The 24,210-nt window shown below is 36.8% G+C and overlaps 1 protein-coding gene across 1 annotated transcript in view; it reads left to right on the top strand.

Moving 5' to 3' along the window:
• The window catches only part of LOC117438536 (chromodomain-helicase-DNA-binding protein 1-like), a 28,316-nt gene extending 5,289 nt beyond the window's left edge, over window positions 1–23,027 (top strand). The window contains 27 exon segments of the mRNA XM_034074014.1: window positions 4,192–4,417; window positions 5,341–5,441; window positions 5,686–5,864; window positions 6,343–6,470; window positions 6,548–6,764; window positions 7,396–7,485; window positions 8,289–8,479; window positions 9,589–9,777; window positions 9,949–10,111; window positions 11,162–11,314; window positions 11,604–11,675; window positions 14,139–14,288; window positions 15,899–16,047; window positions 16,335–16,431; window positions 16,522–16,617; window positions 17,543–17,719; window positions 17,939–17,984; window positions 17,987–18,034; window positions 18,037–18,068; window positions 18,070–18,098; window positions 20,056–20,097; window positions 20,835–20,965; window positions 21,555–21,693; window positions 21,773–21,879; window positions 21,882–21,922; window positions 22,912–22,932; window positions 22,934–23,027. Coding sequence (XP_033929905.1) covers window positions 4,192–4,417; window positions 5,341–5,441; window positions 5,686–5,864; window positions 6,343–6,470; window positions 6,548–6,764; window positions 7,396–7,485; window positions 8,289–8,479; window positions 9,589–9,777; window positions 9,949–10,111; window positions 11,162–11,314; window positions 11,604–11,675; window positions 14,139–14,288; window positions 15,899–16,047; window positions 16,335–16,431; window positions 16,522–16,617; window positions 17,543–17,719; window positions 17,939–17,984; window positions 17,987–18,034; window positions 18,037–18,068; window positions 18,070–18,098; window positions 20,056–20,097; window positions 20,835–20,965; window positions 21,555–21,693; window positions 21,773–21,879; window positions 21,882–21,922; window positions 22,912–22,932; window positions 22,934–22,990 — 3,071 coding nt within the window. The 3' untranslated portion in view covers window positions 22,991–23,027.
• Window positions 23,028–24,210: the final 1,183 nt, after the last annotated feature.

Here is a 24,210-nt window from a genome sequence, read left to right as displayed (position 1 = left end):
CCATTGAGATTGTGATTTCAGTTACTTCTGTACAAATAGTCACAATACAGTGCAGTGAATGGTGGAATCTAAAATTTCAGTGGTGTGTTTGCATGTGCACTTCTAAAAGTAATTTTATAAGTGAGAGTAGGGTTGTTATGTAGGGGGTTTTGGAGAGTGGAATTTGGAGGTCAGGGGAGGTGATTCTGCCCATCTGCTCTGCTCTGGTGAGACCCCACCTGGAGTACTGTGTGAAGTCCTCAGTACAGGAAAGACATGGACCTGTTGGAGAGGGTCCAGAGGAGGGCCACAAAAATGATCAGAGGGATGCAACACCTCTCCTATGGAGACAGGCTGAGAGAGTTGGGTTTATTTAGCCTGGAGAAGGCTCCGGGGAAACCTTATTGTGGCCTTTCAGTACTTAAAAGGGGCCTGTAAGAAAGATGGGGAGAAACTTTTCAGCAGGGCCTATTGCAGTAGGATGAGGGGTGATGGTTTTAAACTAAAAGAGGGGAGATTCAGGCTGGATGTGAGGAAAAAAGTCTTCACAATGAGGGTGGTAAAATATTGGAACAGGCTGCCCAGAGAGGTGGTGGATGCCCCATCCCTGGAGACATTCAAGGCCAGGCTGGATATGGTTCTGGGTAACCTGATCTAGTTGAAGATGTCCTTGCTCATTGCAGGGGGGTTGGACTAGATGACCTTTGAAGGTCCCTTCCAACCCAGAAAATTCTATGATTCTATGTTTCCAGTAGCTAGTGGGTTGCAGTGTCCTGCTTATGTGGGTTTGGTTTCTTAGCCTGCAAATTAGGGTTCCGATTATAGAAAACTTGGGACTACTCATACTTCAGAACTGCTTTTCTCCATTAATTATACCTGATATCTAGAGTTTCTGACCTATCTCAGAGCTTGCACTCTCTTTCCTCTCAACTTTCTTTTCACATACTGTCTTAAATTCCAGTGTATTCTTACTCTAGCCCCTTACTCCAGTGCAGTGTCACCATTGTGTGAAAAATTTTTTGGAATAGACTTCTTATATTATGCATGCCCAGATGTTGTTACTGCTTGTGCAGTCCTTTGCTATTGCCACGCTCTGTTGCTATATCTGTCCCCTGCATCTGGTTGGGTCTACTTCCTTATTTGGCTCTCCTAATAGAAATGAGCCTGTTTCCTGCTGCTAGTCTGCTTCAGCTGTAATACTGACTGTATGGGGGGGGGAGTAGGGAAGTAGTAAAATGAGCTTAGGAAGAAATAGTTCAATAGCAGCTCATCCCAATGAGCAGGAAGTTGGGCCCAAATGGGAAAGTCTGGAGCAAGGAAGATACACCTTTGGTGGAAGAGGATTGGGCCAGGGAATACTTAAGCAAACTGGACATGCGTAAGTCCATGTGCCCAGATGGGATGCTCCCATGAGTGCTGAGGGAGCTGGCAGCTGTAATTGTGAGACCACTCTCAATAATCTTTGGTTGATAATGGCAACTGGGAGAAGTGTCTGAAGACTGGAGGAAAGCAAATGTCATAGTATCATGGTTTGGGTTGGAAGGGACCTTAAAAGGTCATCTAGTCCACCCTCCCCCCACAATGAACCGGGACATCATCAACTAGATCAGGTTGCTTAATGCCCCATCCAACCTTGAATGTTTCCAGGGATGGGGCATCTACAACCTCTCTGTGCAACCTGTGCAAGTGTTTCACCACCCTCAGCTGCTTGCTCAGTCCCCGTCAGTGGGATAGGGGAGAGAATAATAAAAGTGACAACACTCATGGGTTGAGATAAAGACATTTTAATAGGTAAAGAAAAAGCCGCACAAGCAAGCATCGGCAGCCAGGTGTTCAGCCTTCTCCAGGAAAGCAGGGCTGCTCTCAACCCATTTGTCCCTCAGCCTTTATTGATATTGGGGATTGCCCCATCCCTGGTTCAGGACCTTGCACTTGGCCTTGTGAACCTCATGAGGTTCACATGGGCCCACTCCTTGAGCTTGCCAAGTTTCCTCTGGATGTCAACCCTTCCCTCAAGCAATCAACTGCACCGTTTGGCTTTGTGTCATTTGCAGACTTTATGAGGGTGCACTTGATCCCACTGTCTATGTCACTGATGAAGATATTCAACAGTTCTGGTCACACTACGGACCCCTGAGGGATACCACTCACCACTGATCTCCATCAGAACATTGAGCTGTTAGCCACTACTCTCTGGATGCAACCATCCAACAAATTCCTTATCTACCAAACAGTCCATCCATCAAATTCATCCCTCTCCAATTGGAGAGAAGGATGTTGTGGGGGATAATGTTAAAGGCCTTACAGTTAGCTCTTCCCTTGTCCACTGATGTAGTCACTCCATCATAGAAGGCCGCTAGGTTGGTCAGGCAGGACTTGCCTTTGGTGAAGCCATGCTGGCTGTCTGAAATCACCTCCCTGTCCTCCATGTGCCCTAACATAGCTTCTAGGAGGATCTGTTCCATGATCTTTCCAGGCACAAAGGTGAGTATGACAGGTCAGTAGTCCCCAGGGTCCTCCTTTCTACCCTTTTTAAAAATGGATGCAGTGTTTCCCTTTTTCCAGTCACCAGGGACTTCTGACCAACTTGATAACCTTCTGCGATGAAGTGACTGGTTTTGTAGATGAGGGGAGAGCAGTGGGTATAGTCAAACTGGTCTTAAGGAAAGCCTTTGACACTCTTCCATAAGTTCCTCATGGACAAACTCCTGATTTATGGGCTGGATAACCAGAGAGTGAGGTGGGTTGAAAACTGGCTGAACAGCTGGACCCAGAGGGTGGTGATCAGCAGTGCAAAGTTTAGTTGGAGGCCAGTAACTAGTGGTGTACCCAAGGGGTACATACTGGGTCCAGTCCTTTGCAACATCTTCATTAATGGGCTGGATGACAGAGTGTGCCTTTTGCATGTTTGCAGATTGACACCAAATTGGGAGGGGTGGCTGTTATGCCAGAGAGTGGTGCTGCCATCCAGAGGGACCTTGACAGGTTGGGGAAATAGCCTGAAAGGAACCTTATGAAGTTCAACAAGGGGAAATGCCAGGTCCTGCACCTGGGGAGAACAACCCCATGTAGTACATGCTGTGGGGCCAAACAGATGGAAAGCAGCTTTGCAGAAGAAGTTGTGAGGGTCCTGGTAGACACCAAATTGAACATGAGCCAGTAATGTGCCCTTGTTGCAAAGAAGGCTAATGGCATCCTGGGCTGCATTAGGCAAAGTATTGCCAGCAGGTCAAGGAAGGTGATCATTCCCTTCTGCTCACTGCTGGGGAGGCTGCATCTGGAATATTGTGTCCAGTATTGGGCTTCCCAGTGCAAGAGACTGGTGGCACTACTGGAGAGAGTCCAACAGAGGGCCACAAAGATGATCAAGGGACTGGAACATCTCTCCTATGAGGAAAAGCTGAGAGAGCTGGGACAGAGAAGAGAAGGCTCAGGGAGGAGAGCTCATTAATGTATATAAATACCTGAAGGGAGGGTTCAAAGAAGACAGAGCCAGGCTCTTTCCATTGGTGTCCAGTGACAGGACAAGAGGCAGTGGGCACAAACTGAAACACAGGAGGTTCCATCTGAATATAGGGAAAGACTTTTTTTTTGACCATGAGGGTGACTAAGCACTGGAATAGTTTGTCCAAAGAGGTGGTAGAGTTTCGTTCCCTGGAGATATTCAAGAGCTGTCTGGACATGGTCCTGGGCAACTGGCTCTAGGTGACCTTGTTTGAGCATGGAGGTTGGAGCATATGACCTCCAGAGGTCCTGTCCAACTTCAATCATTCTTTGATTCTGTGAACTGGATTTATAGCATTCATAGTAATGATTGAATAGTGTTTCAAGTCTCAAGGCTGATTAAGCACAATGTCAAATATCTGTTTTATTCTCATATAGCAAAGATGACAGCAAGCAGTGTTAGTGGAGCATTCTCTGTGAATCACTAGAAAAACTAGGAATGCTAAGAAAATTATCATTAAATGAGATACTATAGGTTAGATGAAGAGTGTTTTGGTTTGTTTTTTTTTAATCTCATTGTGCATGTGTTAATATAGCTGCATCATAATTCTTCAAATAAGAGGAATAACATAAGAGTTGTAGATATAATTTGTCAAGTCACATGCTCATATAAGATTGTCACAAATAGCTTTTTGTGGTATGTTTTTTACTGATTAATTTATGGCAGTGCACACTTATTCAAGCCTTATGGTGTGATTTCTTTACCAGCCACTGGTGCTGCAACCACCATCTATGCTGTTGAGGCAGATGGTGACCCAAATACTGGATTTGAAAAGTCAAAGGAGCTAGGAGAAGTACAGTATCTTATTAAATGGAAAGGTTGGTCACACATCCATAATACTTGGGAAACTGAAGAAACACTAAAGCAACAAAATGTTAAAGGAATGAAGAAACTGGACAACTATAAGAAAAAGGATCTGGAAACAAAACGCTGGTGAGTATAACTACTTCCACACTCCTTATTTTTTGTAATATAGATGTTTTATTGTGGGTTTGTGAGTTCTATTGCTTCTTTGTGAAGGCATAGTTTCAAGTGCCTATGCAACAGGAAGACAAAAGCTATAAAGTTGAAGTTTTCCTAACACCTTATGATCCTGTAAGATTCTGAGCATGGAAAGTTTTCTTGAGCAAGTGGGAATGCTCACACATCTTGTAAAATTAGGTCTTTAAGGAAGCAGCTTCTGCACCTAGATTTTAACGTGTCTGTTAAAAATGAAGTTTTAACAAGATGGGTGGTGGGTTTTCTGGTTTTGTTTTAAATCTTACCTTTTACTAATTGTGTCATTGATTGATTGCATTTTGATCAGAGGTCTTCAGGAATTGCTGCAGAGATTAAAAAAAAATATCAGAAATGGTTAAAGCACTCAAAACATTACAGCATTTAGTTTTCTTGGCTCAAACTTCTGTTAAAGCCTCAGAACCAAGAAGTCAAAAAAATCCTTGTGTTTTAGTGCTGTGGTTTAGGATTCCATTTTATTAGTATGTTTAATATAATCTATGAATAGTGGGCCTTTTAGTGATTCCTACTCATAAGATAGATTCTTACAGTGAGTCATCAGTGATGTTCTGTGAAAATGCCATGTGAAAAACACTACTCGGTGTTGAGAATAGATATTGTAAATTAACTGTATGACTAGTACAAGGTGTAGCTGATAGCAAGGTCTTTCGATAAGCTTTCTCACTCATCAGTGATGAGGTACCTAGGCCAGATACAGGAATTTCAGAGTTGTGCCTTCTTCAAAGAAGCTCTAAGCAGCATTCCAATGGTGCTTATGTTCAGAGCTTTAAAATTGACAGATTTTCTTAGTTTTAGAGATACACAATGTAATAAGTGCTACAAATAAATTCCCATTTCAGGCTGAAAAATGCTTCTCCAGAAGATGTGGAATATTATAATTGCCAGCAGGAACTTACAGATGATCTACATAAACAATATCAAATAGTGGAAAGGATAATTGGTATGTGACGAACTTCCAGATGGAAAAGTGTTGAGAATATTACAAGTTTATTGCTTGCATGTTGTTAAGAAATTTAGGTTATTAATATCCCTAACAACTTAAGGCAAAACAAAATCTCTGATGAAAAGTTGTCATACTGTCTTTGCTGTGAAACTAGTTCATGTTGTCTTATCACCTAAAATGAGAGCTTTCTTAAAATACGGAAGGAAAATATTGATCTGGTATCTCTGATGCACTTCTGCAGCCCATTCAAATCAGAAATCAGAAGCTGGTTATCCAGATTACTATTGCAAATGGCAGGGTCTGCCTTACTCAGAATGTAGCTGGGAAGATGGTGCTCTCATTGCCAAAAAATTTCAAGCCTGTATTGATGAGTATTTTAGCAGAAATCTATCCAAGACTACTCCATTTAAGGACTGCAAGGTGAGTGTGTAATTTCAATGGATTTATGCAGTTGCAATAATAATAAAAAAGAAGTTGACATATTTTATGCTTCAAAAAAGATGTAAAATATAAAATATTTTTTTATGTTGTCCAGAACAGTAATATTGATAGCTACAGTTATATATATTGCAAATATCATTTTTAAGATTAGTCTTTTGTAGATATTTGTTTCGTGCTTATTTTATTGCCATTAACAGATAGAATTGTTTAGTACCTCAATTTTTTTAAAACTAACCTTTGTGAATGAGTTCATGTCACTTCTGTTGTGGAATTTAGATTGGCAGTCAAGCTAATTTTAGCCTGCAAATGGGTTGATATTGTTATATGGTCTAGTTGTGATTAATAAAGTCTAGACTTGGTGACCAAACAGATTCCTACTGCTGCTTTGTTTCTATAAGAAGGCATGTTGCATAACTTCACTTAGTAGTAGGAATGATGTTCAATTTGCTTTTGACAGATTCTAAAACAGAGGCCGAGGTTTGTTGCACTAAAGAAGCAACCATCTTATATTGGAGGGCATGAGAGTTTAGAGTTAAGAGATTACCAGTTAAATGGACTGAACTGGCTTGCTCATTCATGGTGCAAGTAAGTATAGTCTTAAATTAGTCTTGCTGTTTTTAATTTGAAAGCATTTATAAATTTGTTTGTTTGTTTGTTTTTAGAGGGAATAGTTGTATTCTTGCAGATGAAATGGGTCTGGGTAAAACAATACAAACAATTTCTTTTCTGAACTACCTGTTTCACGAACACCAACTGTATGGGCCTTTCTTGCTAGTCGTGCCACTTTCTACCTTGACATCTTGGCAAAGAGAGATTCAAACTTGGGCTCCTCAGATGAATGCTGTTGTTTACTTAGGAGATATAACTAGCAGAAATATGGTGAGTATTTCTTTGTATCATTGAAAAAGATTAGTGGTAAACAAGGCATACTTCATGTTCCTGTATTATGCTAATCTCCAATATTTTGATTAGGAATGAGCAAATACTCATTTAAAACATTGTATGTGTTAAAAATGCAAATTAAAAACATAAATTTTGAGCTGATATAAATGTATGTGAAAAATTTAATTCCTGCTTAATAATAAAAAGAATTAAAAATGCGATCTTGCATTTGAAAATAAATTGTCTTTTGTCATGTGATTATTTAGGTGCATAAAATAAATATTTAATCCAGACAGACATAATCTTAATTTGTTTTCTGAAAGGAGGAATGTAAGTAACCTTATCCGTTAAAGGTTGAAAAAAAACCCAACCCCCACAAAAAAAAACAGAAAAAACCCCTGAAACACACACAGACAAAATCCACAAAAAACCTAACTAAACAAAAAGCAACAAATGCTCCACCACCACTGTTTAATAACTTTTTTTTAAAGCTTCATGTGTTGTGTTCCTTTTTTGTGATGAGATTCTTATATGTCACTTAACATCTATATTGCTGTAGTACCTGAAGTCATCCCGATCAATAAGACCATTTTTCTCTACCTTATAGTTCACTTGATTTTTCTTGTAGATAAGAACTCATGAATGGATGCATCCACAGACGAAACGATTAAAATTTAATATACTTCTAACAACTTATGAAATTTTGCTGAAGGATAAGGTAATCACATATCTTCAGGGAGATAAAATAATTTGTAGAATGAAAAACTTCTTTAGAGTTGACACATATTTGGGTTCTGGGCCATTAAATGGATGGGGAGTATGACAACTTTACTCTTGGAAATATGACAGTGAAGTTTTCTTTAAGCACTTCTAGATTTCTAGCTTTCTGCCCCCTCCCCCCCCCCATATCAAGTGGGTTAAACTTTTTTTTTTTTTTCAGTTTGCTTGAGCTTCATATTGCTGTACTTTCTTTGCATCTCAAAATCTCTACTTCTCTGTTAGACCGTCACCCTGGAACTGAAAAATCAAACCAATCCCTAGCCCCAAACACCTGTGATTCACAACCCTGAAATCCCATGTTTTATCTTTGCATTTGCATGTGCAGTATTATGTATATTGCTACTCTCTTCATGATAGTAGCGCATAGAGTTATTGTTAATCCTAACAGCATATGAAAATTTTAATTTAAAAAGTTGCTTGTTGGCTTTTTATTTCGTTTGTTCATACATGCTGGAAAGAATATAGTTAATAGTGGATTTATTTTTTTGTCAATTGGAAATGTATAGATCAGATTTTTGCCTACCTCCTCCCCCCAGGTATAAACATGGGATGCCTGCATAGTCTTTTGCTGAATCTAGCAAACATAAAAACCATAATTAATACTAAAAACATATGTGTCCGTTCATTATTAAAATAAAAGGAGTAATGGTGTATATATAACCTCATGTAAAATATCAGAAACTGCATAATATATTAACTTGTATAATGTTTCCCCCCCCCCCCCCCCCCAATTTCTTTAAGTCATTCCTTGGTGGTCTGAATTGGGTATTTATAGGAGTTGACGAAGCTCATCGTTTAAAAAATGATGATTCCCTTCTGTATAAGACTTTAATAGACTTTAAGTCTAATCATCGTCTTCTTATTACTGGAACCCCTCTACAAAACTCCCTCAGAGAGCTTTGGTCTTTGCTGCACTTCATCATGCCAGAAAAGTAAGGAATGTGAAATTTTTTGTGTGTGTGGTCAAGTTTCTTACAGTGGAATATTGTAGTGATTGGATAATCTGTTAACAGAGATAAAGAACTGCATTGAGAAATAGTTTAAATATTTTATATAAAATAGTTGCACACATTTTTCATTCTGGTCCTGATATTTTTTTTGGTAGCAGCTGTCACTTTTTCTGTTTTAGCAGCCCACAAAAAAAAAAGAAAGGAAAAAAAAGAGGATTGATGAATGACTCAACCCTGAAAAGGTGTTTCATCTTAACCTAAAAGGAAACTCACATGGATTTACTCTAGGGAAATAGAATGCGGTTGGGAATGTCTTCTTTTCTTAGTACCATGAGTGAAAACAAGATTGCACTACACTGCCCGTATCCAGTAGTTCAGTCAGGCAGTGAATTTGCCCTTATAGTTTGCATAGTATTATTGTATTGATGTTACTCTACACTGACCTGAGATATCTGACCTGTTCATATCTGAGATAAATAAGAGCACATGCTCCTTTTGGATAGCTTGTAAATACATAGCACTGTAGTTCCAATTAGTTTTGGAATTATGCATTGCATTGACTTCTTCAGAACTTTACAAGCAAGGCCACTAAATCTGTTGTCTGGCACCTATTCTTAATTTGATCTCAAAGTCCCTTGTCTTAGTCTGTTAGCACATGCCAGAGAATAATCACATTTCATCTAGTCCATACAAGCTGCAAAAGGTATGCGATCTGTTCTCTTGCACTTCCTCCAGCTATGCAACTAATTTTTCATGCTGCTCTTGAGAAATATAATGGAATTTCTGCAACCTTCTACCTGGATTTCCATGCAGAAAAGTAAAATGTTGGGTTTTCGCTGGAGAAGTTAAAATCCAGTAGTTTGTTTTGAATATTCATTCTACAAAATTTTGGAAATTTCCATTCTCCTATTTGTATGCAAAATATTTGGAATTTCTTGTGAGATGCAAATTCACAAACTTATTAAATAAAACAGGGGTGTGGGGAAGAAGTCCATATGTGTTTGTGCGCATGTGGTATATTTATGGTCTTTGTGTGTCTATGGTGTTTATGGTGTGTCACTATTTTACCTTTATTCTTTTTTATGTTGAAGGTTTTCTTCCTGGGAAGATTTTGAAGAGGAGCATGGCAAAGGGAGAGAGTTTGGTTATGCAAGTCTTCACAAAGAACTTGAACCATTTCTACTCAGAAGAGTTAAAAAAGATGTAGAAAAATCTTTACCTGCCAAGGTTGAACAGATTTTGAGGATGGAAATGAGTGCATTACAGAAGCAATATTACAAGTAAGCAATGACACTTTTTAATTCCAGCAATTTTAATGATATATCTATATGAAAATTTCTGAAGTGTAATAGTTCTCATAATGCAATTTGAACTGGTATTTTGAGAGCTTACATCCTTCATATTTCCACAAACGGTTAGAAATTACTTTCATTGCATATTCTATGTCATAGGTGGATTTTAACCAGGAATTATAAAGCCCTGAGTAAAGGTTCAAAAGGCAGTACCTCAGGATTTTTGAACATAATGATGGAACTCAAGAAGTGTTGTAACCATTGCTACCTCATTAAACCACCAGATGATAATGAATTCTGTAATAAACAGGAGCCCTTACAGGTAATACTTTAAAAAAACCCAACTTAATATGCATGCAGTAATATTATAATTTATGCAGTTTATAACAACATAAATGTTTCTAAAGATCAGGTTTTATTTTCTGTGACCTTTGAAGTTCATAATTTAAATACTTTCTAAAACTACTAGACTGAAATCACAAGTTGTCACTGCACAAGCTATTTTATATTATAAAGTGCTTATCAAAGCTAAAGGATGTTTCATTTGTAACGTGGCACACTAACTACTTAAATTTGTAATTAAACTCATCAGAAGTGTTCAGAAATTATTGCTAATAACTGCATACTTGTAACAATTATTTTCTTGTCTCGTCTGAATAATCTTTGTTAGCTCCAATTACAAATGATACATCCTTCTTATTTCTGGCATAAGGAATAAAAGCACCTAACTCCAAATTTTTTATTCCCCAAAATTCTATCCTGAGCCTCTTCAGCTAAAGAGGCCTAATGTTTCCAACATCAAATTCAGCGTGCACCTGAGTTTCTCTTCTGGTTGTTCGTGCTGGAGCTGAGAAGAGTCAACATTGTAACCTAGATAAAGCCTGTTGCCCTCTACAAACATGATTACTCTCACTTTTATCTTGACTAAGGAACCTGACTGATTAGGCATTGTTTAAAATTACTTAGCAGGTCAAGTAGCAATGCTTATTTCTGTTCAAAAGAAAGGAAGTGAGGAGCAAGCAGTACTAAGGTAGTCAGGTAGTCTGTTGTTGTTTATTTGTTAGAAAAGAACTTGAATCTACACTGTAACTGCTCTAACTCATAGCACACTATATTTACTTAATATTTTAATGAAATGTTAAGATGCTGTTTTATGAACCAGAACTGAGAAATGCATTTATTTGAAAAACATGCTAGTCAGTACTCCTGATTTCACTTAGAGTGCTCAGTGCATTTATGAGTTTTTACAAGATCAGGACTGACTAAATACTTATTAAACTTTTATGTTCCGTTAATGAATGTCTAACCATCTGCAGCGTATGTTAGTGTTGAGGTGAACTTATTTTGCAATACAGATTTTATTGTCTTGTAGCATTTAATACGTAGCAGTGGGAAACTAATCCTTCTTGACAAGCTACTGATTCGTCTACGAGAACGTGGCAACAGAGTACTGATTTTCTCTCAGATGGTGAGAATGCTAGACATCCTAGCAGAGTATTTGAAGTATCGTCAGTTTCCGTTTCAGGTAGGAATTTTGCTGGTAGTAGCCAAGAATCCTTGATCATTACCACTTTATCTTAAGAAAAGTGTCCTTTTTGAAGAAAGATTTCTGAAAATTTTATTTTATGTACAGGAAAAGACTGGCAATTACTATATGCTAAATAGTATTTTGAAACAAAACTGATGATTTAGAAAGGTTGTTACGTTACTCTTATTCCCCCTCCCCCCCATTGTTTTAGCAATTGAGATTTCAAGTTGCTCCAATTAGAATATAGTAGGAGTTCCTTTTTAATTATGTTATTCAATATCTTTAGAGACTTGACGGATCAATAAAAGGAGAATTGAGGAAACAAGCCCTGGATCATTTTAATGCAGAAGGATCAGAGGTATGGTATTAGTGGGTGATTTGTGTTTTTTTTTTAATCTAATCAACTTTAATTTTTTCCCCCAAGAAATATAACATATATTACACAAAACCTGAATATAGAATAAAGTGAGGGATATATTACATTGAAATTCCATTTCTATTGCCTAGACTATAAGGTTTACAACTCTTAACAAACAAACAGAAAAACCCACAACCAAAAAAAAAATCAACCAAAACTAAGAGGAGGTTAAATAGGAAAAACAGAATTTATGAAAATGGTGTGTAACTAATATAAATACACAATTGTTTTTTTTGGTTGGTTTTTTTTTTTTAGATTTTTGTCAATGCTCTTTATCAAAGTAATTTTAAGTACTGTATAAAAATGGAATAATTTATTTTCTTGTGTAGGACTTAATCCTTCGATTTTTACAGGAGCACGAAACCTTTGCACAAGCTTTTGACATTGAAACCCTACTTAGGCAATGGGTAGAACTGAGTTGTGTATATCTTTTCATGAAGAAAAGCTATCTTTATTAGCTTAAAAGAGCTAATTTGGCTTCTGTTATCTTAATTTTTTGCCTCTTATTTCCTTGCCCCGGAGGAAAATGAAAAACTGATTTCTAGCCATTGTTTGTATACCACTTAAGATTCCTATTTTATTTAGGCTTCCTACTATGGAAGCCATTCCATACCTTTGATAATCTTAGGTCTTTTGTCCTGCACTGACATGGTTTTTCAGTAATAGGAGCATAGTATTTGTCAGTTGCTGCTGAGCTTACGTTTCTGCTGTGGAGGAAGAACTTAATTTCATAACATAAATTTCAGGTATTTGTTAAATACAAAATTTAGTTCTGTTTTAAATTTCTAGTCTAGACATCATTGCCTTTTTCTGGAATCCTTGTAGTTGTACTGTACAGTTTTTAAGATGAAGGGGGGATCCAAACTTCACACTGTGTTAAAGAATAGAGGCAAATGATGGAGTTGTGCAGCAATAAAATTATTTCCTGTTATATTCTCTATTTATTTCCTAATAATCAATAAAAAGACATTTTTTTTTGCTATTACTGAGCTACAATATTAATGACAGTATCAATGACAACCCCAAGGACTTATTCCTGAGCAGTAATGGCTTGCTATTAACTTTTGCTGTATTTAAAGCTCAAATTTATTTTCTATTTCACTATTTAATTTCATATGCTTTTTTATTGCCTGTCACATAAGATACTTATGTAGTCCTTTGTAATTGTCCCTGAATAACTCCGTATCATCTGCAGACTTTGTCACCCCATTGCTCATGCTCATCTCATTTTCATGTTGTTTATGAATACGTTGAAGAGCACTGACCCCATCAGAACACCTAGTTTTCTCTTAACAAAAAAACAGAGACTTGAGCACACATAAGGCTTAACAACAAGGAGGGTTGTATTTCTGGCCAGTGTTTTGCTTGGGTTTTTTCTCCCCAAGTGGCTTTTGCTCATCTTCTAGGATGCTGCTTCCTTTAAACCACAGAGAAGTCAATAACTGATATCAGTTTGCTTTATACTTATACTGGGTCTGGCTGGGCTGGAGTTAATTGTCTTTATAGCAGCTCGTATGGTGTTGTGTTTTAGATTTGTGACAGAGCAATATTAATAACACACCAGTGTTTTAGCTGTTGCTGGACAGTGTTTGCATAGTGTCAAGGCCTTCTCACTCTGCCCCCCCCCCCCCCCCCCCCCCCCAGTGAATAGATTGGGTAGTGCACAAAAGATTGGGAGGGGACATAACCAGGCAGATGACCCGAATTAAGCAAAGAGATATTCCATGTGAAGGTCCTCAAATGTGTCCAGAGGAGAGCAACAAAGCTGGTGGAAGGGCTGGAAAGTATGTCCTATGAGGAGTGGCTAAGGGCTCTGGGTTTGTCTAGTTTGGAGAAAAAGGAGGCTGAGGGGCAAACCTCATTGCTCTTTACAGCTTCCTGAGGAGGGGAACTGGAGAAGGAGTCACTGGTCTCTTCTTCCTGGTATCCCGTGACAGAACATGTGGGAATGGTTCAAAGTTGCATCAGGGGGAGGTTCAGACATGACATCAGGAAGCATTTCTTTACCGAGAGGGTGGTCAAACACTGGAATAGGTTTCCTAGAGAGATAGTTGATGCCCCAAGCCTGTCAGTTTTTAAGAGGCATTTGGACAATGCTCTTCATAACATACTTTAACTTTTGGTCTACCCTGAAGTGGTCAGGCAGTTGGATTAGATGATTGATGTAGGTTCCTTCCAGCTGAAATCATGTAGTCTATTCTATTCTAATAGCAATCTACTGGCTCTGGCCATGACAAGCACCTTATTGTATTACAAGTCTAACAAATATTTATGACATACTTAAAGATTTGTATGAGTTCATAGTCTGCTTTAGAGAGCATATAATAAAGAAGTGTCATATTGGTTCCTTGAAGAATATTACAGCTTATACATACAAAGCAATTTATTGTTTTATAATTTCAGGACTTCTGCTTTTTGCTGTCTACCAGAGCTGGAGGATTAGGTATAAATTTGGCATCTGCTGACACTGTAGTAATATTTGATTCTGACTGGAATCCACAGAATGATCTTCAAGCACAGGCTAGAGCTCATAGGATTGGACAGAAGAAACAGGTATGCAGATTTGTCTTTTAAGCTCCAAACTTAAAGGAAGATTTCATATGGTAGCCATAAGCTGTCTGGGCAATTGAAGTCCTCATGTATTTTGAGAATAACAAATATTTGCCAAGAATTTTTAAAACTTTTAACCATGCTAATTTGCCTTAAAAAAAAAAAAAAATTGGCCAGCCCCAGGTTCGATCTGTGGATGAGATGAATCATGAGTTTCAAGCTCTTGCCCTAGAATCTTGGGGAATGGGAGAGGTAATTATTGACAGCTGAAAATCCGGTTGAAATGTTGATAAAAAATAAGAAGTCTTAAATAATATGGTGTGAATCAAAGGTCTTCTCTTAAGACCAAATTGGTTTCTCAGGCAGCTGAAATTTCTGTTCTAAGGAGAAGAGAAACTAAGTACTTTGAAGAACACCGGGATGGTTGTTCACCGGATCTGCTGTGGTACTGTGTTGGTCTGATTTTATGACTGATACTCTTGGGGAAGTGACAGGGTAATTTATTTGAAAGTTTGTGCAGTTCTGTGAAATGGGACATGTTCTCAGTGTCGCTGTATCTAAGCTAGTGAAACAACTGCTTACTACCTCTGAGAAGCCAGAGACTGGGATTTGAAAAAGGTCTGACTCCAGAAAAAGTGCAGCTGGCATACCCTAGCAGAAATGTGTGATTATTTACTGGTAACTTTGCTGCTAATTACTCCTTAAAAGAAGATTTTTAACCAAGGTGAAGACTGCTATTATATAATTTAGCTATAGGGAAGAAGGACTTATTAGCTTGGTTTCTTTGTTGTTTTTTTCTTGGTTTGGGGTTTTTTTTTATAAAGCCAGTCTACTTGGAGGGATCAGGGAGGATGACTTGGCTCTTTCAAATACAGTCCTGGGAACTCTTGAGAAAGTAATCAACGTGCATTAGGGTTACTTGCCCTGACAGGTCATGGTAATGAAATTAATTCACATTGAACATTTTAGATTGGATATAAGGAAGAAGTCATTTACTGTAAGGTTGGTGAAGCACTGGAATGGGTTGCCCAGGGAAGCTATGAATGCTCCATCCCTGGCGGTGTTCAAGGCCAGGTTGAACAGAGCCTTGGGTGACATGTTTTAGTGTGAGGTGTCCCTGACTATGGCAGGGGGGTTGGAACTAGATGATCTTAAGGTCTTTTCCAACCCTAACTATTCTGATTCTATATGGAGGGACTGCACAGTGGCCACAGTATATGGATGGGTAGGGAGAAGAGTTGTGGACTTGTCCCACATTCATTTGCATCATGTCATTCTAGAAAGTAGCTGCTGTATTTCAGGCGCATCCATTTTACTTAAATACTTCATAGTTCTCTTTGGGTTTCTTTCTTGCAAAAGACTTCAAATAGTAATCAGTTATAACACATTTCCTTGTGGCTATGCTTGTGCCTAATCACAGAAGTTTAAAGAGGATTTCTTTATTTTATTTTTTTAAATAATTTATATAGAGACTGTGGTAACATGATTGACTGGTTTCATATATGAAATGTTAGTTCAATGAGGTTTAGAAGATTTGTAATCGCAACTAACTTTTCTCCCTGTTGTTGCTCAATTTATGAGCATGTAAATAAAGCCTTTTTTATGATGCATAGGTTAATATTTATCGGCTAGTCACAAAAGGATCAGTAGAAGAAGATATTCTTGAAAGAGCCAAGAAAAAGATGGTGTTAGATCACTTAGTAATTCAGAGAATGGACACTACAGGGAAAACTGTACTACATACAGGCTCTACTCCTTCCAGGTATATTTGTTTATTCTTTCATATTAATTTATGCTTACATATGCCTGACTATTTGAGTAAATAATGCAAGTCATTTCACTTGGCTAATAAAAGCAAAAAATATGCGGTAAGGAGTTATGTAAGTAAAGACTGCAAAATATATTAAATATATTGTCTTTGTGCATATTTTTTACATATTAAATATAGCTTTTATTTAAGTCAAAAAGTAGTTTTATTGACTCAGGGTTATAGGAATTTCAAAAAGTTCACAAAATTAAAGTGTTTATCTGAAACTTTCTGTATTTCAGCTCAACACCTTTTAATAAGGAAGAATTATCAGCAATTTTGAAGTTTGGTGCTGAGGAACTTTTTAAAGAACCTGAAGGGGAAGAAGAGGAGCCTCAGGTAAATTAAATACTTCATCTACACTTGATGGACAGAGAAACTACAAATACATATGAATTGTTTTGTTGTAAAGAGAAACTTCTTTTTCAGGAAATGGATATAGATGAAATCCTGAAGAGGGCTGAAACTCGAGAAAATGAGCCAGGCCCAATAACTGTAGGAGATGAATTGCTTTCACAGTTCAAGGTATTGCTCTGTTCCTATTCATTTTCATTCTTATGAAACAGGTGCAACAACAACTCAACTCTTTGGCATAGAATGTCTTTTCACCTATACAGGGTAATTACTGCCAGTGCAAACATTTAAAAATACATGCCATATTTTCCTAACAAAATAAGAAAGAGATTTACAAATACATTAGTCCTTGATTCAGTTGTTACAATACTGAGGAGGGCTGGTTTTCATTTTAATGCTTTATGCTGTTAAGCAACACTTAGCACTTTCAGAAGTGGGTACTTTTGAAAACAGAGAATAAAGCTTGGATTTCTTAGTTTATGACTTTTAGAAATTCCTTTCATCCCCCATGTAAATGTGAATGCCAAAGAATGCTTAACACTTAACACTTAAAGTATTAAGTGGGTCCAAATTGTGTGTGATGGTATGGGGGGGGGTGGTGTGGTGGATCTTTTTGTTGTTGTTGTTGTTTAGGTTTGGTGTTTGTTTTGCTGGTTTTGTTTAAATCAGTGCAGGAGGTTTTTTAGATCAGTAGAGTATTAAATCACTTTCCTAATCATTCATTTGCAATATATTGTGATTTCTGTATTATTATACTTTCATATTAACTCAGGCATTCGGTTAGACTTGCTTTCTGCTTTGAAGGAAATGAATAATAATCACAACTATTGGGGAGGCATTTCATAATGCTTCTATTTTAGATTCTCATCTTTATATTCAGCTGTGTTGCATGGAGTATGTGCATTTCATATATGAAAATACTTTCATTAGAGACAGTGCTTCATGAAGCATTTTATATGTGTACATTTTGTGTATATATAAATAAATGAACGATGCCATTCTGAACTAAGTTTTCCTAAAATATTAATTACCGAATCTTTGTTTAAATAAAATCATGTATTAATTTGGTGAAAATACATATGTTCCAATACATAAGGTTGCTAACTTTTCCAATATGGATGAAGATGACATTGAGTTGGAACCAGAACAAAATTTAAGAAATTGGGAAGAAATCATTCCAGAAGTCCAGCGGCGACGAATAGAAGAGGAGGAAAGGCAAAAAGAGCTCGAAGAAATATATATGCTCCCAAGGATGAGAAAGTGTGCAAAACAGGTATCTCTGAGGTTTGACCAATTAACTTTGGTTTTTGTTGGTGGTGATGATTAGTTTGTTTTTTCATTACTCTTCTTTTGGCTTGTACTTTTGGGTTGGGTGATTTTCACACATGACACCTCCCACACCTACTCCCTCCCTCATTTTTGTCAGGCTAGATAACACATTAAAAAAATGTTTTAGTCACATAGCTTTGAACTACTTAACCTGAAATTCCAGATCAGCTTTAATGGAAGTGAAAGGAGACACAGTAGGAGCAGAAGGTATCTGGATCTGATAGTGACTCCATCTCAGAAAGGAAACGACCAAGAAAACGTGACGACCACGAACTATTCCTCGCGAAAATATTAAAAGGATTTAGCGATGCAGAGATTAGGCGGTAAGATGTGGGGGGATGTGCATGTTTTAAGGGACAAAACATATTTTTTTATCATTTTAGAGTTTGAAAATATGGAAAACAGTCTGGATAACCTGAACTTAGTTAAAAAGTTTATTCTAGGCATTTAAGGCTTTACTCTGTAGTTTGGGGTGCTAACATAAGGAACTGTTATGTCCAGAATTTGAACATTTGGTTTGAAAAATGTTTCCAGTTGTTTTACAGTCTTTTAGTAGGTATTCTTCTTCCTGTATCCCCTGAAGGCAGTGATTTTAAAAAAACAGTTTCAGTTTCTAAAATGGGTGAGGATTTTTTTTAACCCCACAAGCAAAATATTGTAATTCCCATCATTTAACCTACAAACTGTAGTTGAAGAAACGATAGACACGTTTTTATGGAAATACCTACAAAAGATTCAGTGAGTTTTGGTTTTTTTTTTTAATTTTCTTGCCATTGTAATTGAATTAATGTTATATAATGATTTTTAAACTAAAAGAAACAAATAATCAATTTTGATAAGTTGTTGTGGTTTAACCTTGGTAGGCAGCTAAGCGCTACACAGCTGCTCGTTCAGTCTCCCCCAGAGGGACTGGGGAGAGAATCAGAAGGGTAAAAATGAGAAAAAAAGCCGTGGGTTGAGATAAAGATAGTTTAATAGGCAAAGCAAAACAAGGAATTCATTCACTACTTCCTTTTAGCAGGCAGGTAATTCCCAGAAAGCAGGGCTCCATCATGCATAACAGTTGCCCAGAGAGGTTGTGAATGCTCCATCCCTGGCAGTGTTCAAGGCCATATGGTTTAGTTCTAATATGGTTTAGTGTGAGGTGTCCCTGCCATGACAGGGGGGTTGGAACCAGATGATCTTAAGGTCCTTTCCAACCCTAACTATTCTATGATTCTATGATGATTCTAAGACAGATACCATAACACCAAACGTCCCTTCTCCCTCCTTCTTCCCCCATCTTTCTATTGCTGAGCATGACATCATGTGATGTGGAATATCCCTTGGGTCAGTTGGGGTCAGCTGTCCTGGCTGTGTCCCTTCCCAACTTCTTGTGTACCCCCAGCCTACTTGCTGATGGGATGGTGTGAGGAGCAAAAAAAGCCTTGACTCTGTGTAAGCACTGCTCAGCAATAACAAAAACATCCCTGTGTTAGCAATACTGCTTTGGTCAAAAATCCAAAACATACTAGCAGGTATGGTGCTCTGAAGAAAATTAACTTTATCTAATCAAAAACCAATACATAATTGATTTCGTACAGCTGGTCCCATCAATATTCGGTGCTAAAAATGCTTCTGTGATAGAAGGAGGAGAAATTATTTTGCTTTACATAGCTTGGTTTGTGAAATGCTACTTTGCTTCTGGAATTCAAGCATTCATGCTTCTCTAAAATAATGTAAAGCTTATAAAATATGTTTGATTATATAAATAGCCTTAAAGACCCTTGTTTCCTTTTCATCTAACATATGCTTTTTGTCATATGTTTGTCAAACAAAAAGCAGCTTTTTGTTTGCTGCTTTTGTCAGGGGTATTGTGCTTGCATTCCTTTATCTTTCATGTTATGTTTTCTTTAAGTCTTAAAATCACCTTAAAGTTGTAGCTAGCTCCTCTTTATTATGAGAGGCCTAACATAATCTCTGATCTCTCAATTTACTGTAAATCCACATTTGTTTTTTTTATTAGACACATCACATTGCTGAATATTTTGTCTTCTGAAACTAATTAGTAATTTTTGAAATAAATTCTATCTTCTATTGCTTTATTTACATCAGTTATTAAGCCAAATAGAACTGGCTTTAAATGTGGGTTATCTTGGTATACTAAGCTGTCCTGCTCTCTAGTTCTTATTTTCTTTGCATTGTCCACATAGCCTTGTACTAAGACTTTACAAATACATTTTTAAAACCAGTGTAGTTAAGCATACATTTTTTAACTGCAAAATTATTTTCTGTTACTAGATTTATCAAGAGTTACAAAAAATTTGGTGGCCCACTTGAAAGGTAAACTTATTTTATTATGTTTGTATAGCAACTTGGAACCTTGTTTTCATTAAAATTAGAACAGTGCACCAAGAAACTGAAGAGAAAATGATGTGCTTAATCTTTTGCCTCGACTATAACATGATTTATTTTTTTTTCCCCCTTTCTTCATATGTGGTATGTATGTAGACAGCCAGTTCACCAAATCTTTAAATTTTGTAAGACTGCTTGGGGTTTTCTTATACTTCACGTACTGTCTTGTTCAATCTACATTAGTGACAATTGTTCAGTTTTCTTGTTTGATACAATGGATAAACCCACAGGCTTTCAACAGATTAACTGCTAGTTTTGCATTTTTCTCATTGTCAGTTCTTATTTTAAGCTTTCTCTATTACTCTGCGTTTTGAGAATAATTTCCCACCTTCATTTTCTTTAATAGTATTTATAGCCTATATGATTTTATTATGTAGTTCCTTTTCTGTTTGAAAGAATGTGTAGTAATGTAACTTAAAACTGTATAGTTAGGGACCTTTATAGTTCCTGTTGTATTGTCTTCTATGTGATGAAACACTCTTTTTTTATAGTTTCTATATTCTTTTCTATAGCTGCTTTTAACTGCATGGATCAAAACTGTACACAGCGTAGCAAGTGTGGGTGAATGATAAATTACATGTTCACTTCTCTAGTTTCAAAATCTGAAGGAGTCATTCATAATACTAAAGTTTTAGAGCTGTAAAAACATATTTGTTTTCTTACAGGTTAGATGCTATAGCTAGAGATGCTGAGCTAGTTGATAAATCTGAGATGGACCTTAGATGTCTGGGAGAACTTTTACATAATGGATGCATTAAGGCTTTAAATGACAATTCCTTTGGACAAGAAAGAGCAGGTAAAGTGTGTTTGGGGGGGGTGGAGGAGAGGAATAAAAAGTGTCAAGAGATCTGTCACTTTAAATAATAATTTAATTATTTTAAAATAATATTTAATTATTGATTTTAATAATAATTTAATTATTTTAATAATAATTCTTGCACTCTGATTAAATCAGAACAGTAGTGTTAGCGGAAAAGATTAACAAAGTGTTAACATGCTAGGTGATATAAAAAAATTATTGTAGTAAAAACTTTTTTAGTTTTGTTTATTGCCCCACTTTCCCTAAGTGAATCGTCGCAGTAGAATGTAGCATGCTTTTGCTTTACTGTGAAATTTAAAATTAGTCTTCTATTATTATCTTGAAGACCTTGAGATTATGGTGATATGGTTTAGTGTGAGGTGTCCCTGCCCATGGCAGGGAGGGTGAAACTAGATGATCTTAAGGTCCTTTCCAACCCTAGCTATTCTATGATTCTATGATTATGAAGAAGTCTTTTACTATAATTGAACGTCTGCTGCTATAGCATCAAACTTTTTTTTTTGTGCTTGTATATAATATACACATAGTGGCTAAATATTTTAATAATTTGGTCCTTTATTTTAAGTGGGTAGACTTGGGAAAGTTAAAGGCCCAACATTCCGAATATCAGGAGTGCAGGTGAATGCAAAGCTAGTCATCTCTCATGAAGAAGAGTTGGCACCATTGCACAAATCCATTCCTTCAGATCCAGAAGAAAGAAAAAGGTATTGTGTGGCATGTTCCCCTCTCCCTTGCTAAGGCTGAGAAGATCGCTCATTTATTTTTCTAATTTATTTCTACTAGATATGTCATCCCATGCCACACTAAGGCAGCTCATTTTGATATAGATTGGTGTAAGGAAGATGATTCCAATCTGTTAATAGGTATCTATGAATATGGCTATGGCAGCTGGAAATGATAAAAATGGACCCTGATCTCAGTTTGACACAGAAGGTATGTCATCTACAAAATTTCATCAAGGCTTTTTTTTTTTTTTATTTATTTATTTTTTTTTAGGTAACAATGCTAATAAGAACAATTACTGAAAGAGCTTATTTTATGATAACTGAAAATGCACAGAAGTTAGGTCAGTTGTACTCCTTTGTATCCTGGTAAATTATTAGATTTCAAGATTTTGTGTATTCAGTTGATGTATGCCTTCTTAGAACCTATTATGTTTCTGTATTTCTATTTATTTGGATCTCTGTCACTTGGGTTCTTTCTCTTCTGTTTTTTGCTTTCCTAGTTTAAATGCTCTAGTTTTGTTAATTTTATTCTCGATCTTTTGGAGGGAAGGTTGTTTTGGGGTTTTACTTTGGTTTTCCTGTTCCTGGTTTCTTTGCTTGAAACTCATTCGCAACAAGAGAATAGATTAGAATTAGCGCAATAGCTGCTTAGAAGTAGTGAGAAACATAGGGAAAGACTGGAGTGAAGCAAATTCAGTGACATTGCCAACAACCTGTAACTTTGGGATTTGAGGAGCCAGGGTTGTATACAAAGCTGTTTAATGATATCCTGCCCCTGCTTTCCATTTAGTTGCTTGTTTTATGGAAACACTAATTTATATTTGTGGCTTCTGAAATATCCTGTGGTAATGAGTTAATGCATTTAGAAGCACAAAGCAGAGCTAGGAGACCTGTGTATGACAGTAATATAGGACCTCTGCACTTTTTAGATAAACTATGAGAGTGGAAACAAAAATCTGAGGCTAGTTTCTTGTAAACTTTGTGAGACCATTTCCAAGACTACGTTATTTGTGTGTTTGGGGGAAAAAAATTTTTCATTCCTTGAAGCATGTTGGCATATTGATCAGTTATAGTTGGATTGGGGTTATTTTTTACCTTTTTTTTAATTCAGCTTTTCCTGTTCTCAGTGTTCAAGACTAGCAGCTTCCTAATTTGATAATGTATACTTTTAGTTGATACTACCACTGCTTTTCTCAGATTTTACCTGATGATCCAGATAAGAAACCCCAAGCCAAGCAGTTACAGACCCGTGCAGATTACCTCATTAAATTGCTGAATAAAGACCTCGCAAGAAAAGAAGCACAAAGACTTACTGGTGTAGTAAGTAAAGCTTGATATTCAGTACTGAGATAACATAATGTTTATGGGCATGTCAGCAGATACTTGTTTTATTCTTACTTCCACTCTTCTTTGCTTTGTGTAATTTTTCTCCGTATTGCTAATTATATTATATGAGGCTACCTCAAGGAGTGAATTGCAAGTTTAATATTGTTTTATTCTCTCTTATTTGTATATATTCTCTACTGTTGCATTAGGCTCAGTCTCCAGTCCTGAGAAAAGTCATGGTCATTAGTGGCAATAAATAAAATTCACGCTTTCTTTAACATAAAAAACAAATCTTTTTCTGCAACTGTGGTTCAAAGACACTTGTTGGTTGACATACTAAAGGTACTAATTTGCATTCAGGGCAATTTAAAGAGGAGGAAAACAAGAACTAAGAAGAACAGAGCAACAAAGGCTGCAAAAATTAAAGAAGAAATAAAAAGTGATTCCTCATCACCACCCTCAGAAAAATCTGATGAAGATAACGAGGTAAATGTCATTCATATGGTAAAGATGGCTATTCAGTTGCTTCTATTAGTAACGCTCTTTCTGTTTGATCTTCTGTTTGACTTAATAAAACTGAAGCACTTGAATGGCATCCTCCTTCTGTGGTAGTTAATATTGCATCAATATAATCACATGGAAGATTATATCTATTTTAATTTAATAAGCTTGTAGTTCAGACATTATGATTAGTTTTCCAAATTATGACATCATAAAATAAGGTTGCCACCCAGTTACAAGTGACATTGTGCAATTTCAATATTCTTTAAAGACGAGCATTGTGTCTGCTAGAAATGCAATTTTTAATGTAATTTTTATCTGAAGATAAAACTAACATTTCTGACTAACCCATTATTACTACTGATAATGATTCTTCAGGTAGCAACTTAAGTTCAGGCTCAGGAAAAAAAATCAAGCTTGATTAGTAAGAACAGTGCGAATAAATGATGTTTTCAGACATGCTAGTAAATGCTTCTGTTTATCTCAGGGTTTTCATTATACTAATAGACCACTTAACTTTGTTATGTTTTATGAAGTCTTGGATGCAGTGATCATGAGATGGTCAAATTTGAGGTCCTCAAGACAGTGAGAAGAGCGTGCAGTAAGCTCACTGCCCTGGACTTCAGGAGAGCAGACTTTGGGCTCTTCAGGAACCTGCTTAGCAAGGTT

This window comes from Melopsittacus undulatus, unplaced genomic scaffold (assembly GCF_012275295.1).
Source record: "Melopsittacus undulatus isolate bMelUnd1 unplaced genomic scaffold, bMelUnd1.mat.Z mat_scaffold_452_arrow_ctg1, whole genome shotgun sequence".
Classification (NCBI taxonomy): domain Eukaryota; kingdom Metazoa; phylum Chordata; class Aves; order Psittaciformes; family Psittaculidae; genus Melopsittacus; species Melopsittacus undulatus.
Note: the sequence above shows the minus strand (reverse complement) of the source record. Positions and strands in the feature narration are given on the sequence as shown.